General features: G+C 44.0%; 1 protein-coding gene across 13 annotated transcripts in view; it reads left to right on the top strand.

The window, feature by feature from the left end:
- Positions 1 to 16,461, top strand: part of BIN1 (bridging integrator 1) — a 97,603-nt gene that overhangs the window by 36,107 nt on the left and 45,035 nt on the right. For all 13 annotated transcript variants that reach the window (XM_054070192.1, XM_054070191.1, XM_054070196.1 and 10 more), the window contains exons 2-5: positions 4,947 to 5,027; positions 12,236 to 12,290; positions 12,755 to 12,849; positions 14,628 to 14,723. In XM_054070192.1, coding sequence (XP_053926167.1) covers positions 4,947 to 5,027; positions 12,236 to 12,290; positions 12,755 to 12,849; positions 14,628 to 14,723 — 327 coding nt within the window. The remainder of the gene's footprint in view (positions 1 to 4,946; positions 5,028 to 12,235; positions 12,291 to 12,754; positions 12,850 to 14,627; positions 14,724 to 16,461) is intronic.

Here is a 16,461-nt window from a genome sequence, read left to right as displayed (position 1 = left end):
GCTAAGAGTATTTGGGTTTTCAGGGCTTTTGTTGTGGCATATTTCAGAAGAGAACAAGGGGCAGTGCTGAGAGAACTGTGATTACGTTAAGCAGCTGGCACGTATTTCTCTATTAGGAAGCATAAACGTTACTGTTATTGGTCTGATAGTTCTTCTCCATGCCAGCTTATGCTGCACAGCCTGCCCAGTCCTCAGCAGAGGATGGGGAACCCTGTGCAAAGCAGTGCTGGGGTTGCCCTCTGGGAATGCTTCCTCCCATACACCTGGAAAAAAAGAGGGTAAATTGCAGCCAGATAAGGTGCTTCCTTTTGAGTCCTGCAAAGCTGTAGTATTTTGGTAGTGCTCTGTCATCCTGTGTATCTTGCAGTCTTGTCTTTAAGAAAATCCTGCAGCTTGGATTTCCCTAAGCAAACTTCCCATTTTTATGGGAACACTTGCTGGTTTTAGAGGCTATTCCATGCCTTTACTTCTCTGACCATTGCTAACAAAATGCTAGATCTCTGGTCCTGAGGAATTCTGGATTCTTCCATCACTGCTTCTGTGATATCTCACTTCTCAAATTACATAAATACAAAGCTTACAGCAAACAGTTTTGCCTGCAACAGCAGATTAGAAATACATGCATGATGTGAGAGGAATGTGATAACTTACTTATTTGTTAATAGCATCTCACTTCCTAGGATCTTGAAGTGCTTTTAAAACTCTGCATCTCCTTGTTACTTTTATTAAAAAGCAGAGAAAACTAATGCACCATGGGTGGAATTTGACTCTGTTGGGAAATGCTGCAGTACCTGGTCAGGTGCTTGTGGTCCTATTTTGAGAAACAAAGAGCACCTGCAGATCTCGCTAACTGTTGGAAGAGACCTGATTTCTGGGCAACTCTGGAAACTGGGTTTTGGGTGTCCAAATATGTCCAATACCTAAGGCTAAAAATGTTGTTTAGGATGACATCTCCATCCTGTCATAGTGAATCCATAGAGAGCTGAGACTGGAACCCATAGCAATGCTGAAAACCCCTCTGAAATCCATTTCAACAGGTGTTTTGTGGGATTCACAGCAAGCATTCCCTCCTTCACCCTAGCTTGCACAGTCTTGACATAGTCCTATCCTTATGCAGAGCCAGGACTTCTCAGGTCAAGGGCAGACCAAGGAGCCGAGCCATGGTTGCTGCTTAATCTTCTAAATGCCAGATCCATGCCTGCTGCCTGGTGTGGTTTGCCTCCAGACAGCAGCTGACAGATCACACTGTGTCTGATCCACCCGGAGATTTGGGCGCCGCGGCAGGATCCTGACTCCTGCCCTGGTAAATCTGCTCCAATAATAGCTATCAAAGAGCCTGAAGTTTCCATCTGAACTTAATCCACCAGCTTGCTGCAAAGCCAGATAAAAGACCTTTGCAGGGGAAGGGAGGGAGCAGCCGTGGCTCACCCGGAATAGCCTGACCTATGACGGCACGTACCAGCCTGGGAGAGGAGATGTCCTGTGAGCTCATGGGTCAGTAGCAACGAACAGAGACATGCCTGCAGTCACCTGCACACCCAGGCTCATCTACTCCATTGCTGTCTGGTTTAGGGAATCCAAATGGATGTGTTGGTGCATCTTGCCTGTACAGTTTTTGTTGGGATTGCTGGGAGCAGTCTTGAGGACCAGCCTTGTGGAGCCTTCATTTTACACTGCTGAAATGACTTCAGGGCTGTTTGTACGGGGCAGATCTGGTTTTGAGGGAGAGTGGTATGAGAAAACTCCCACCCTGTTGCAGCCCAGGACTGCTGTCACTCTGCTGTGTCATACCAAGTTGTAAAGGTATTAGAGTGGGCTTTATGGCTGGGACTTTCCTATAGGGCCAGCAGATGTGGGGCACAAGCCTTCATCTGTCTGATGGGGGAAGTGTAGGAAGCAAGAGCATTTTGTTTGTTTGTTTGTTTGTTTTGTGTAGCCAGGGATTCATTTCACACAGAGTGTTTCTTGTAACTGGTTTTGTTTTCCTTGCCTTTGTCCTCTGCTGGTATCCCAGAGTACCCTGTTTCACCTGTACCATGTCACCACTGGAAAAATGCAGGTTCTCCTATTACTTCCTCCCCTCTCAGTCAGAGCTGCCCCTCGGCTGAGCATCAGTGTTGCAACAGGATTTCTTTCCTTAGAGACAGGCTGTGAATTGGAGCTCCCTCCAGGGCTCAACGTTGTAAGGAACGTGGGCAGAGCACCTCACCGTAGTGGAACAAGATTTTCCCACCTGGCTGGATGACCCCAGACTCAGTATGCCTGTCCTTCAAGGAGCAGTGGGACTGCGTATTGATTTCTTGGACATGTGGGAAGCAGGCACTGTGGCTGCTGCATTGACTAGTCTGTGGGTGCTGCCCAGTGTTTTACACCAGACAAGCACTGAAGCTGATCTGAACCTTTGACCCTGGCTACATACTCCAGATTCTTCCCAGTTAAACTGTCTCCTTCCTTTCCCCTCCAGGCCTGAAAACATTGATAGGCTTCAGACTAGCCAGGCAGATGTATTACCCCATACAAAGATCCTGTATATCCCAAACAATTCTATCGACCTACACACTGAGGCTATCATTCTGCTTTGGAATGTGCAGCTTGAGTACTTTACAGTTATCGGTGATTGGTACTACTGGCATGATGGCTTTTTTGACATCTAGAAACTTGCCTAGGGTGGGAAATCTATGCTGAAACCATAGAGCTGGTAACATAGGGGGGTACAGTTGAACACAGGGCCCTTGAGCAGCATCCTTTTTGAAAGGGGTTTGCCATACCACCTGATGAAAGGTGAGTATATACTGAATCTTTCTCTCTTGCTAGCATGGCAGAGGAATGTGTAGCCTCAGCAGCAGTATTGCTGTGGCATGCACTCCACTCCACTTCAGTGGAGCAAATGAGCTAAGGAGGCACCAGTGGCTGGTGTACAGGACTTCTCCTGCCCAACCAGTGTTGCTTCTGGTCTCCAACAAGCTCTTATGTGCCAAGGGTCTGAGAGGAAAAAGGGAACGTTCATGCTCTCTGTCCTGCTGCATAGAGAGGTTTACCAAGCACATTAGGCACTTGTAGCTGCAATGTTTGTTGCTGTCATAACCTCTGTCTCTGGAAGTTTTTGTTTCAGCCCTTGGTCATGAAGAGGGCAGTCTTCATCTGTATATGTCTTTCCCTCTTCTTTTGCTGACATGGAATACCTCAGCAATACCTGGAGGTGAAGAGTGGCTGTTGAACAGAGCGAAAATGGAATACAGTGATTCTCCCTAGACATTCAGTCAAAGTCTAAATAAGAAGACTTATGAGCTGAGTGCTGAATGACTGCACTGATTTATCATGTCTAGCACTAGTCAGTTATTGTGGTCAAGGATGAGCTGGGAATATCTCTGCTTACGTGGGAGAGAGGGCAACTGAGATTAGCTGGATAGACATAACACAAATGTCCTCTAAATTGGCAGTGTAAAAAGATGAGAATGGGCCAGTAGGTGCATTGGCAGTTGGACTAGATGATCATTATAGATCCATTCCAACTGAAAATATTCTCTTCTACATCCTGTTGGTGGACCTTCTCAATGCCATTTTGGGGACCAAACATGAAGATCTGATCCCTGCCTTGCAGGGGAAAAATCATCTGAGAAGACTTGTGGGTAGCATAGCGAGCTGGAGGAAACTGTTTTGCGTGGCTGTCATGGCTATCTGCCAGTCCGTCAGAGTGGCTGATCAGGAGACATGTACTAGTGGCCTTCCTGTAGACCTGATGACAGTAATATTCGCCTGCTTTTCCATCTTGACCCTCCTCTCTCCAAGAGAGGCAGGCTGAACATGACGGCTGAGACCTGTGGCTAAAGGACTGTGGTGCTCAGTAGAGCAGGAGGGACTTCATTTTTCCAGTGCTTTCTGCCCCTTGAACAGTCATGCTCTTGCCAGACAGGGATCCCTTACTTTTTGAGGTGTTCCGTAGCCCATCTTTGGCTCCCCGGAATCTCCTGTGACTGAGGGCTTCGTGAACTTTTTTCTTAATTACAGCATCTTTATTAATTGAAAATTGAACTTAAACAGCTGTAGTTTCTGTACTTGCCCCCTTGCTGCTGGAGTTGCTTGGGACATGATAAATAATTACTGCCCTCCTCCACAGCTTCAGTTTGCCCAGAGAGAGCTCTTGTGATGGATGCTTCCTTGCTCAGAAAATGAAATGCTTTGTTCAAAGCTGGGAGCAATCCACTTAGCTGCATGGAGAAATCATTAAGAGAGAAGTATGATAAGGAAAGTAGCCTGATAAAAACTTCTTTTTGCAGGCTGTGGGGAGCTGTGCCATGCAGGGAGGCGGTGAGAGGAACAGGGCTGGCTGCTGACGCTCTCAAGATATGACACTTAGACTGAGTGCCATTGGACTCATGGTGTAAGATCACTAGTCGCTTTCAACAGCCGGGTCCTGCCAACCATGTTTATAGTGAGAAAAGGTGGAAAGAAGGTGGAACTTTCACTGCTCCAGCCACCTTCTCTCTCTAAGGAGGTGTCTGCATGGCTTTCTGTGTTTGAGGACAGTTCAGCTGCTCTGGGAGGAAAAAACCCCACCCTGTCTGGACAAGAGATCAGTGTTAACTTAGAATCATAACCAAGCGACACAAGGCATATTAGGGATGTGGTTTCTTTCTTGCTGATCCAGGAGATAAACAACTGGCTTGCTATTGCTTTGTCTGTTAAAAGCATTAGACCACTGAAGGACAAACCTCAGTCATGCTCTTTGGTACAGCCATGTATAAGAGGTCTGAGTTCATCCTGATTCATCTGTAAGCCCTTTTTCAAAATATGACTTTGTGGAGAGATATCCCAGAAATTCTGAGTGCAAGAATAAGGGAGACTTTGAAACCTTTCTTGTAGACAAAAATCTGCAACTACTTCTTTGTCTCTGCTTTGGTATATCTGTGTTTGAAGTTTCCTATCTTTCCCCTTTCTTTCTGCAGGTCCTTCAGAAACTTGGGAAAGCAGATGAAACAAAGGATGAGCAGTTTGAACAGTGTGTGCAGAACTTCAACAAACAGCTGGTAAGATAATTTGCGATATGTAATTACACCCTGGGTTTCAGTATTAGCTTCCAGTCATCTGCTGCAATATGCAATTAAAGCCTATTAAATTAAATGATGCTATAAGCCTATTGAAGTGACCCACAACTCATATCTGTTCACTTATGAGAAATTACACTGTCTTCCAGTGTCCCTATTATGGTGTCAGTGACAGTGTATGCTGAAAAATAATACTTGTTCTACACCCAAGTGTACGAAAAGAAATAGCTCAACAAGAACAGTTCTTCAGTTAGCAGCTGCTTCATAATGCAGTTTTTCCTGTGGGGCTGGAAGCAGAAGTGTAAGAACAATATTGCGTCTCTGAAAGATGGATAGGATGGGAAACAGATTAGAAATAAAAAAGTAAAATGGAACACAGCAGATTCAGTTTCCTAAGCACAGTGGAGGACAAAAAAAAAAAAAAAAAAAAAAAAAAAAAAAAAGGAAGCAAACAGTAAAAATGGAAGCTCCTTACCTCCTTCCATTGCTAAGATCTAAATCTAGCTTCCTCTCTATTGTTGCACAATCACTGTGTCAGGCCTGAGTCATTCTTTGGTGTATCTGTTTTGTCCCCATATTTTAGTGAACAAAAATATTTTAATAGTGTAGCAATTTCACCCCACCCTCCTACTTAAGCTCAGTCAGTTTGTGTCTTGAACTGGGTGTGTGTTCGTTATTTTTTTTTTTTTTATCTGAAGCTTTCAGCCACCCAGAGGAGGGGAAAAGGCATCGTTTACCCAGGGGATTTGCACTCTAGTGCTTACTGCTTGATGTGAGCTTAAGCATTGCTTCTGTTTCATGGCAGGAATGCGTGCTACACCAAAGCTCAGGTGGTGCTCAAGAAATCATTTTAGCTCCTTTGTGCTTTGACATATTTAGGACCTTCTTTCTAGAGCTGATAGTGGCAGCTGCACTGTCTGTCAAGGCTCAGCAGATGTGTTGTGTTGCAAAACCATCTGAGAGGGGATTTACCACAGCTGAATATAATGAACATCTTTCAGTCTGACTTTTACTTATGCCTAACTGGAGCTGCCTGCAGATGCCCGGAGACTAATGCGCATTTTTTGTCAGTGACAGTAGGTCTCGCTCCACAAGTTCATACAACATTTCTATAGCGTGTCTACCAATGATATTCCCTTATTCACAGGGGAATACAGTTTACCTTCTTTCCGACTACATAGCATACCCAGGTGTGACTTTTCTGTATGACTTTTAAGTATTGGCAGTCAGGAAATAGCCTCTTTAGAGGAAAATTACTGAAAAACTCAAATCCAAACTTGTTGATCTGTTTCTGTGGTGCCCTGAAAAGCCTGTTAAAAAGCACTGCTTCTGTAACCTTTCCAGCTGAATTTCTTTTCCTATCTTTCAGGGACAGGCCAAGATCAAAATTCTCCAAATATTTAATCAAAGGAACTTAAGGCTGCTCTGCATTTGCTGCTTAGGTCTGTTGGTTTTGCTTTGGCCCTCAGTTTCTCTGATTACTAAAATAAATGCAAGCAATGCCTGTTTCACAGGGCAAACAATAAATGTGAGATAGCTGAATTGTTAGGATATCCAGGGCTGAGGAGCTATGATGATGCCAACCAGACTGGGGAACAAAACTTCAACTGTGTGCATATATACACTTTTTTTTTCTTTTATGTGGATGGTATGTCTGTGTAGTATAGCTATGTGTGAGTTTTCTGTGGCCTGTCCTGACAAAGTCTGCTTCAAGGGGAAATGTAACTCTGGAGAAAAGCTCATCTTTTGCTGCAGGATTGTGACAGAACAGTTCTTCTGGGGAACTAGCTAGGGTGTGACCAGGCATTGTCCTTGTTTGTTGCTTGATTAAAGGCTCCTCTGACTGTGTTGGGCCAGTTTGACCATGTTCCTTTTGCACAGGCTGTCAATGAATGGAAAACAGATCTAGAAATCACTTATTTTCAAACACGGCTTCTTGTGTGTCTCTCAGATGGTGGGTGAATGGACATAAGGGAAAGCACTACACTTCCCAGCTTTCTGTCCATTCAGATTCACATAAGAGCATGACTCTGAGCTGCGTGAATGGTAGGAGCTTTTAGCTCGTACAGATGGATTTGCTGCGTGACAAATGAGTTGGGCATAACCATGCTTCTGCAGGGCTACAGGGCTTGTCTGTGTCTCCTGAAAGCTTGACAAGCAGCACAACTGGCCCTTGTATTACTCCCTCATGACAGATTGTTTGGCAGTTAACTTCCAAAAAGGTTCAGTCAAAGCCTTCTTCCCTTTCCCAGTGTTACTTGTTTTCAGGCACTGACACAAAGATCTGTCCTGGAAATTGTCCTTGCAGAGCAGGGAACAGGAGGCCTGCTGTAGAGCTGTAGCACAACCCCTGCCTGAGGTGTGCCAGGCTTTGCTTTCTTTTCCCATGCACTTGAAACACTTGCTGGAGAGACAGAGTGGGAGGTTGGTGGCAGCCTTTACACCTGGCACCATGTTGTGTTTCTGCCTGGCAGAACAGCTGGGTTTTGATACCCTTCATGAGCTGTCACTTGTGTGGAAGATATGGGGTAGTTTACTGTGTTTCACACCAAAAGCATGAGAGACGAGCTGCTGTTGGCACAAGCTGCATCCCTCTCTGCCCGTGTTCCATGGTGTTCAGCACAGCCTCAGCCTGCAGGGCAGGCGGTGTGGACTTGATTTTTGCTTTGCAATGGGAATTTAACTGTGGATCATTACAGTTAGTGCTGAAGTTTTGTTGAGTGGAGGCTTATCTGGAGCTGTTGTTTTAATGCTTCTCCCGCTTTACAATTCCACGGCCTGCTCTTCCATCCCTATGTTAATCTAATCTGGAACAGGACATTACCTGTTCCTCTCAACTGTATAACATCCTTGCTGATAATAAAAATCCTTCCCATCAGAACTGCAAACCCAGGGATGGGTTATAAAGAAGGCATCACAGTCTAATGTTACGGTGAAAATTTCTCTTGAGTGCTGGAGAAAATGGAAATTTTAGAGACCTATCTACTACCAAAAAACAGCTCTACAGAAAAATCACACATTTAGCTCATGCTTGTTGAAAGATATTGTGAATAACAACCCCCCACTAATATGGGAAAACTGCAAAGACCTAATGAACCAATTTAACAGAGCTATAAGTAATAAGTGGTTCATTAGGTCTTTGGAGAGAGAGCAAGAGCACTCTCCCAGCCTCCCATACATAGCACTTCTATTTTTAAATATGGGTCTTCCTGTACATGCTGTCCTTCATATTATACCTGGTTGTGTTATAGGCTTACAGGGTTGAATTACACTGTGATTGCAAATAAGGCAAAAGCTACTCCAACAAGATGACACACACTTGAGTAGAACAGCTTATCATGGTCACTTCTACATGAAGACAGTGTTATTGTCTGTGTATTAAGGTTTAAAGTCGGTGCAGGAATGAGAAATAACTATGGGGTTCAGTATTGGCACTGATCTTCATTTTTTTCCAGTTTTGCTTCCCTTTTGCGGAATCTTATTTAATGCACACAATTTATTCTTTTTTTTTACGTTCCTGCAATTTAAAAATTACTATGCTATTTTTGAACGTCTTTAGATTCAAGCATACCTCCATAACTTGCCTGTGCACACCCTTAAATTTACTGGTCTTCAGTAACTGGGAACTGGGTTAATTCTCCAGATTCCAGTTTAACGCTCTCTCCTATATATTTTTTTTTTTAAAACCTCTGAGTTTAGGAAGAATCTTTTGAATGTGCACTCAAGGATGTTGAAAGCTTTTGTTCTGTACAGTATTTAACAGTATCTAAATGCATAGATTGCTGAAAGTTTTTACTCAGAATCATGGCTTGACATGATTCAAGTCTGCTTGGAGAAAGTGGGTGCTACAAGCACAGAGAAAAAGCAGTTGCCACAGTTTCTTGGGAAAGCGTTAATGCTTAAAATAATAATAAAAGAAAACCCTTGTTTTTCTTGCTGGTGAGCAAGAAATAAAGCAATGGAAGTGCCAGAGAGGGATTTGGATGGAAACTCTAGGTGCTCAGAGGAGCTGGGGAAATGGAATTTGTGGCAAAACTCTGAATATGGGCCTTCCATCTTGAAAATCTTTCTGCCTGCAGATCTTATGGTCTGTGAGGTCTGTTTACTCTTCTCTGGCAGGCTTGGGACTTTTTTTAAGAGGCTTAGGTAACCCCATAGTCATGGAGATCAGCTGTAACTCTGACTTTAAACATAAGCAATGGATGACTAGGGAAGACCACTTGGTTGCAGGATGCAGCACTGCATGCTGGCTGATTGCACATTGTGGGGAGACAAGTGATCTTAAGGATGCCTGGAGAACGCAGGTGGCTAGTTGTGCATTGTTGCAATTGCACACTCCAGTACTCAGGTCCTGAGTTGCAGGTTTTTGAGGTGGTCCTATCTAAAAATCTTCATTTGATGTTTAACTGTGATGCTAGTGTACCTGTGGGAGGATCCATCTGACCTTGGTGGCTTTGGGACTGGGTATTGAGACTTGAAGAGTTCATGAGTCTGGCTTCTGTCATGTGCTGCTTTGGAAGGACTCAGGCAAGTATGGGCACAGTTTTAGAGGTGATTGCTGACTTTAAATGCTATAATTTTGAGAGTTAGTTTTAGATATTGCAATGCCCAAGTGTGTGGTGGGCAAGTTCTTCAGAGGAACTGCCTGGCACATTAGTTTCTGATAACCTCAAAGTGATGTGTTCCAAATAAGTCATTCTTAAAAATTATACAGCTGCAGGATGATAATGCATCAGTCTGAGGGACTTTGCATGATAATTTCTTACTTGCTATTTCCCCTTGTGTTCTGACATCTGTTCTTGCCAGTTCCAGTCTGAGTCCTAGCATGAACCAATTCTAGGCAGACGGCACTGTTTTCTAAGCCTTTCTTGCTTGCTGCATCAGGCATAAGCAAGCATTTTACAGCTTTGTTGAGCTGTTGCTTGTCAGCTCAGCCTCCCTAATGGTCCTCAGTGTGTGCACTCTTCGATTACTCTGGTACTTCTTCCCTGGTGGTATCTGATTGCACTGCTAGGCAGGTCTCATCTGCCCAGGTTTCCACATTCACTTTAAGCCAGAAAAAACAGCTCTATGTTTGTTTGCTTTGTGTTTTAAGAACTCCTGGGACTTCTGTGACAGATGTGGTCATTATTCCTTTCCTCTTGTGCTCTCTTTGGGTCAGTTCCCAATCCTTCTACAGACTAGGAGTTCAACTCTATAGAAGCGGCCAGCTCTCTTCCACTGCTTGCTTCCTTTGTTGATGGCAGGAGGAAAAGAGCAAATGTGAACTCCTTCAGAACTTTCGAGGCAAGAAAAACAAATTGGTCTGTCATGTTGGAAACAGATGGAGTTCTCCACAAAGCTATGCTAGTACTGCCACTTCAACAGCTGGGCAGATTTAGCCTCTGCTTAGAAAGCACAGCTGCACAAGGGATCGCAGCATGAGCTCAGTTGAGGCAAGATATGCCTGAGTTGGGGGAAGGGCTGATAGGAAACATCTGCTTTTGAAGCCAGTAGCTCTGAGGCAGCTGTCAGAGATATCCTGTGAGCTCCCTGTCTCTGGAGTTGTCTTCAGCTGTGAAAATTCATTATGCTGGGGGCCCACCATTAGGACACAAACTAGGAGAGGAGGCATGGCAGCAGGCTATGAGGAAGGTGTGAGGTGTAGTTGTTGCTTTCTTGCATTCCTGTTTTTTTTTACAGCTACTTTGGGGGATAGTGAGGATCTAGTGAGATCCCACAGGGTAAGGGAAACCCTTTTATATGATAAGGCATGTTTGTGTCCTCAACTTCCTGTACTTGCCTACTCCAGAGGTGGTCTGCACAGGTATCCTCAAAGTTTGCTCCTTCCCTCGTTTTGACATGGACTATGGTGGTGGTGTTCAACTTCTTAAGCCTTGCTTTTCCTTTCGCTTTTGTTTTGTATAATGTCCATGCCTCCACTGGGATTATTTCCCTATCTGCTTTGCACCACTGTCAATGATGCATGGCAAGGTAGATGGGAGGTGGGCCTGAGAATGCTTCTCCTAGTGCAGGAGAACAGTTGTATGGGGAATGTGTGTGTTTGTGTGTCTGAATCACGTTTGCTGTAAAAATCTCCGTGACTCTTTCTAATCTAGGTTCTTGTACTGTACTCAGCGATGTTGTCTGAAGGCTCAAACTGGAAAACTCAGCCCAGATTCTAGTTTTAATATTTAATTTCCTAGTGAGTAAGATCTGCTGCTGTCAGGCCACTTAATCATCTTTCTTTCAAGCAAGTCCAGACAACTTAGCATGTTTGGGCAGGTCAGAGGTCCCTCGTATCCACTTTGCATTGGGATTTTGGTTTGCAGTGTGGCAGGAAATAAAGGTGAGCTAAGGTGCTCCCAAACCAGTACAAAATAAATCAATTGCATCTATCTTCTGTATTCTACAGACTCCTTTCAGTTACATTTGTTGCATAGACCCCGTAGCTGTTGGCTTATAAACTAGTTGTGCATAAGATCCTCTCTATCTGTTCATATAGTAGAAGAGCAACAAAGCTGGTGAAGGGGCTGGAGAACAAGTCTTATGAGGATCGGCTGAGAGAGCTGGGGTTGTTTAGCCTGGAGAAGAGGAGGCTGAGGGGTGACCTTATTACTCTCTACAACTACCTGAAAGGAGGTTGTGGAGAGGAGGGAGCTGGCCTCTTCTCCCAAGTGACAGAGGACAGGACAAGGGGGAATGGCCTGAAGCTCCGCCAGGGGAGGTTCAGGCTGGATATCAGAAAAAAATTCTTCACGGAGAGTCATCAGGCACTGGAACAGTCTGCCCAGGGAGGTGGTCGAGTCACCTTCCCTGGAGGTGTTTAAGGAATGGGTTGATGAGGTGCTTAGGGACATGGTTTAAGGGAGTGTTAGGAGTGGTTGAACTCGATGATCCAGTGGGTGCTTTCCAACCTGGTGATTCTATGATATGAAATCAAAGGACTAGAGCTGGCTCTGCTGGGAAGAGCAAATCACACATTTACTCCTATCAAGTTACTTGGTACCCCAATTCTTGGTCAAACATGCCTGCAGGTTCACTAGTTTTGGACTCACCAAGTCAGAGGGTTGTGTGGTCTCCCTGTTAACATCGGTCATAGGTCTGGTTTGTAGCCCATCTGCAAGACCATTTACTTTATTTAGAAGTTCTCAACTCCTCCTTCGTTGTCTTTAAATGAGAGAATAACTGATGTTCTTATACATTCACAGTCCGAAGGCACAAGGCTGCAGAAGGACCTCCGAACTTACTTGGCTTCCGTAAAAGGTAAGGGCCTGCATAAGCAAAGGATTGTTTCCTTTCTAGTGCTTATACCTGCACAGAGAGGTTTCTGCAGCCATCCCCTCCTGGTGCTCCCTCAGGCATGAATTATAGGGGAAGGTCAGTCTTTCCTGGGTCAGAGAAACTTTCAGAATCCTTCAGGACTAGCTGGGGTGGAGTGGAGTTGTGTTTTGACGCCAAACAGGTGGCACTGTCTTAGCAGATAAACATATTTTCACGTCTCATATTTGAAGGGGAGGATGAGCACAACATGTTTGATATGACTGCATCCTCAATTCCTTTCTCCCTTTGGTTACCTTTCATCTCTGTGTTGTCAAGGGTCAGACATTCTGTAAGGAAGAGCTTAGCATTCATTATAAACCTCCTATGTCCTCATTCCTCAGGATGAGGGTTAAATGGTGGAACACACTATTTCCTTCTTTCTGAAGCAGTTCCCTCTTCTTTCCTAGCCATGCATGAGGCCTCCAAGAAGCTGACAGAGTGTTTGCAGGAAGTTTATGAGCCGGACTGGCCTGGGAGAGATGACACAAATAAAATAGCAGAGGTAAGACTCCTTACAGGATGTGTGGTCACTGGGCTTGGTCTGTCAGCAGAGATGAGCTTTGGAAGCTGTGTCTGTGCACCACGTTTCTTCAGGCATATGACTTGGCAGAAGAATCCGAGAGACAAACTCAGCATTGGGAAGAAGAGAAAGCTGAAGGGTTGTGGCCTGCGTTTTTAACTGTGGCACTGTCCCCATGTACTTGAATACTACACAGAGCCATATACTTTTACTCATAAACAATTTGTTCCCCCAGCAGTGGCTAAAGGACAGAATGCCAAAAGAATGGGATCAACTGGTTGTGTTGCTTATGCTCTGTGCAAGAGAAGAGAGACTAAATCTATGGCTGAAGCAAGGTCAGGTCAGCTATTTGTAGCTGCAAGAACCTCCGACTCGCAGCAGTAACACCAGTTGCCATATTTTGGTTACTACTGTGTTTGGTTGAGCCAAACCTGCTGTTTATCTCATTCCTTGATGAGATGATGGCTGTCCAACTTGCCCAGGTGTTTTCTGTGGCGTTCAGGGTAGAGCCTGTCTTTTGACAGCTTGGATCCCCCTTAGCCTGCATGTGCGGTGGGTCCAGCTGGAGGCGAGCACCCTCTGCTCTCTTGCTCAGCTGTGGTGCTGAGCAGCAGCTGAGGCAGTTCAGCACTGTGGATCCATCTGCCATGAGGCTTTAGGAGTGGGCTTATCTGCAGCTGTCTATGGCTTTGGAACAGTGGGGAAAAAATAAAGAGAAGAGAGATGTTCTTCCTTTTCTCTGTTTTCTGTTGCAGAAAATCTCACCTGAAATGACATCTGCATCTTTCCCTTGAAATACTGACTTCAAAGTAAATAAATGAAACAAAACCTGAACGTTTCCAGGACAATTCTTGCATTAACATGAAAACTTTCTACTAGGAAATGCTGTTCATGTACTCTTGTGGGCTTGTTTCTTCCTGAGCCACTGCAGTGTCTCCTGAGAGGCTGTCCCTTCAGAGAATTTAAGCCAGAGAGATCAAAGGGAGCATGAGTCCAGAGAACTAACAGGAGTTACTCTGAGGAACTGCAGGAACATTTCCAGCCCCTCACCTCTCCCTTTAATGCCTTTGTTTATATTTTTCTCTTTCAGGAAAAGACAGACAGGAGAAAAGTGCTATTCCTGCCAAAAAAATAATAAATTCCCACTTACAGTGGGCATTTTTCATAAATATTTTAGCTAAAACCCTAGTTCAAGGGGAAAAAGAGAGACAATTTCCACCTAATCCAAGCCATTGATGGGAAGTTAGGTGCTTTAGATAAGATCAAGGATCAAGTATGAACTGGTTAGGGTTGAATTCTTGGGTGTGATCTCCATTGTTCTGTGGAGGCAGGTGGTATGAGACTGAGGACTGCTAGAATAGCTTTTTGTTATTGTTCATTATCTTCTAGAAAGCCATGTTGTAGTGAAAGCAGAAAATGGTACCTAGTGTTGTCAAGTATTTCATCTTTGTGGCTGTTGGCAGAAGGAGGTAAAGCCAGCCTGACTATCATCTTTCCTTCCATTGTATGGACTTTGGCTAGTGCTGTGGGGAAAAAGTGTGCTTTGCCCTTGGAGAGGTTACCTGAAGCATCAGGCCTCCTTCTCTGTTCCTGCATTTCTGGCATGATCTCTGTTCTCAACTAGTTTCTGTGTTCATAAGACTATTTTTTCAAGAGCTGCGATATGGGGACTGAAATTGTTGACTGTAATACTTATGGAGAAAAAAATAAATGCAGAGCTCTGTCTTCTTAATAGTTAGCTTGTCACTTTTGTTTTTCAGAACAATGATCTCCTCTGGACCGATTTCCATCAGAAGCTGGTGGATCAGGCACTTCTGACCATGGATACATACCTTGGCCAATTTCCAGATATTAAAGTAAGAGTCTCTTTAAGCTTTTTGATCTAGAGAGTCCTAGCAGATGATACCTTGCAAGAATCAGTTTCTTGCATCCCCATCTTCTTTAGAGGGTTTTGTGTGTGGTGCTGCTGCAAGCTCTCCTTTTAGAGCTGCCCTGCGTATTGTGTATGTGTTATGTGTTCCTTTAAGGGTTTGAAACTACAGTGAAGAATCCAGGGGAAGGCTGCTGAAGAGATAGCGTGAGTGTGAAATGGGAGGATTCATAAAATCTCCTCTTGTATCAAGGTGCAAGAGGACAGTGTCAGCAATAGCTCACAAGCTCTTAGTCTCTCTTTTCGGTCCTTTGTTTTTTTTTTAACTTCCTTGTAATTACAAAGTGTTGAGGTATTAGTGAGTGGCAAGTGTGCTTTATAGGTAGAGGTTTGTATGGAAGGCAGATCTCTCTGTGTTCCCTGAAGTCCCACTGTGCATATAACCAGCTTTTTGCTGAGAAGAAGGAATGCTGGATGGATATCTTTTTGGGAGAGATCGTATCTGAGGAGCTGAGTGTGAGTGATGTCCTCTCCCCCTCCCCCACAGTTATCTCATCTCCATTAATTTTGAGAAGGTTATGCAGGAAATGTCTTCACCATATGGAAGCACTAGTAATGATATCGCCATATGGAAAGTATCAGCTTGGCTTCTTCCCAGTGAAAACAACCCCTTCCCCACCACATGTCTCTTAAAACGTTTGTCAATATTTGTTGCTTGTGCTATATCAAAGGGGGAGAGGTCATAGGCTTATAGAATGAGCCCTGAACAGGGGTATCGTTGCCTCCTGGGGTTCCTTGTTTCTGATCCATTTTTCCAGCCTCTTCTGTCCCTGGAAGTCTGAAGTGGGGAAGGGTGAAGAGGCTTGCTGTTTCTTTCCACCTGCTTAAGGCTATAGAGCTGATCACTCCCCATAGTGCGATGCCATGTGCTGCAGCAGTGGGGAAGTTTGTGCACTGCTTCCGAAACAGGTGGTTTTGTTTCAGGTTTGCAGTGGAATTGGACTTCTGCACTGCTTTAGCCCAAAACACATTGTACTAGCCTGGTTGTCTGTGCACTGGTTTGCTTTTGAGTATCACCTTACTTCCATGCCTAGTATATTTGAGATTTGTTAATTCTGCTGGGACCTCACTGAGGTTTTACCGTGAGATTTTAGAAGGACCACAAGATTGGGACCAGCCATATTCCACCAAAACTTAAGCTATTAGACACTGAGCTCCCATGGATCCTTTCTGTTGTCCAAAATGGGCACTAAGATGTTTATTACTAATAAACAATACACTAGCTTGTAGTAATTGTTTATTACTAATAAACAATATATATTACTAATAAACAATACAAACTAAAAAATTCTGGAATTTACAGAATATGTCAGTTGTTTTTTGTTGTTTTGTTTTCCACAAAAGCAAATTTTCTGCTTTTCCTGGAATTCTGGCATTACCGTGATATTGAAAGACAATTTATAATGATAGGATAATTTTAATTTAGTTATGTGAAGGTCTGGTTTTTGTTAATAATAATTCAAATATGCGTGTTGGATCACGCATATGGTTTTTTTTTTGGTAATTTTCTAACATTCAGAAATTGTCTCCGCTTGAGGATCTGCAAATATTCCCTTGAATCTTTTGGATTTCCAATGGGATTCACAGCAGGAATGTGAAAACATAACTTCCCCTTTAGTCAGGAATTTTTATGCTTTAAAGGGAATAATTTTTAAATGTCAGGC

The sequence above is a fragment of the Cuculus canorus genome, chromosome 6 (genome assembly GCF_017976375.1).
Source record: "Cuculus canorus isolate bCucCan1 chromosome 6, bCucCan1.pri, whole genome shotgun sequence".
Classification (NCBI taxonomy): domain Eukaryota; kingdom Metazoa; phylum Chordata; class Aves; order Cuculiformes; family Cuculidae; genus Cuculus; species Cuculus canorus.
This window is presented reverse-complemented; position numbering and strand designations above follow the sequence as displayed.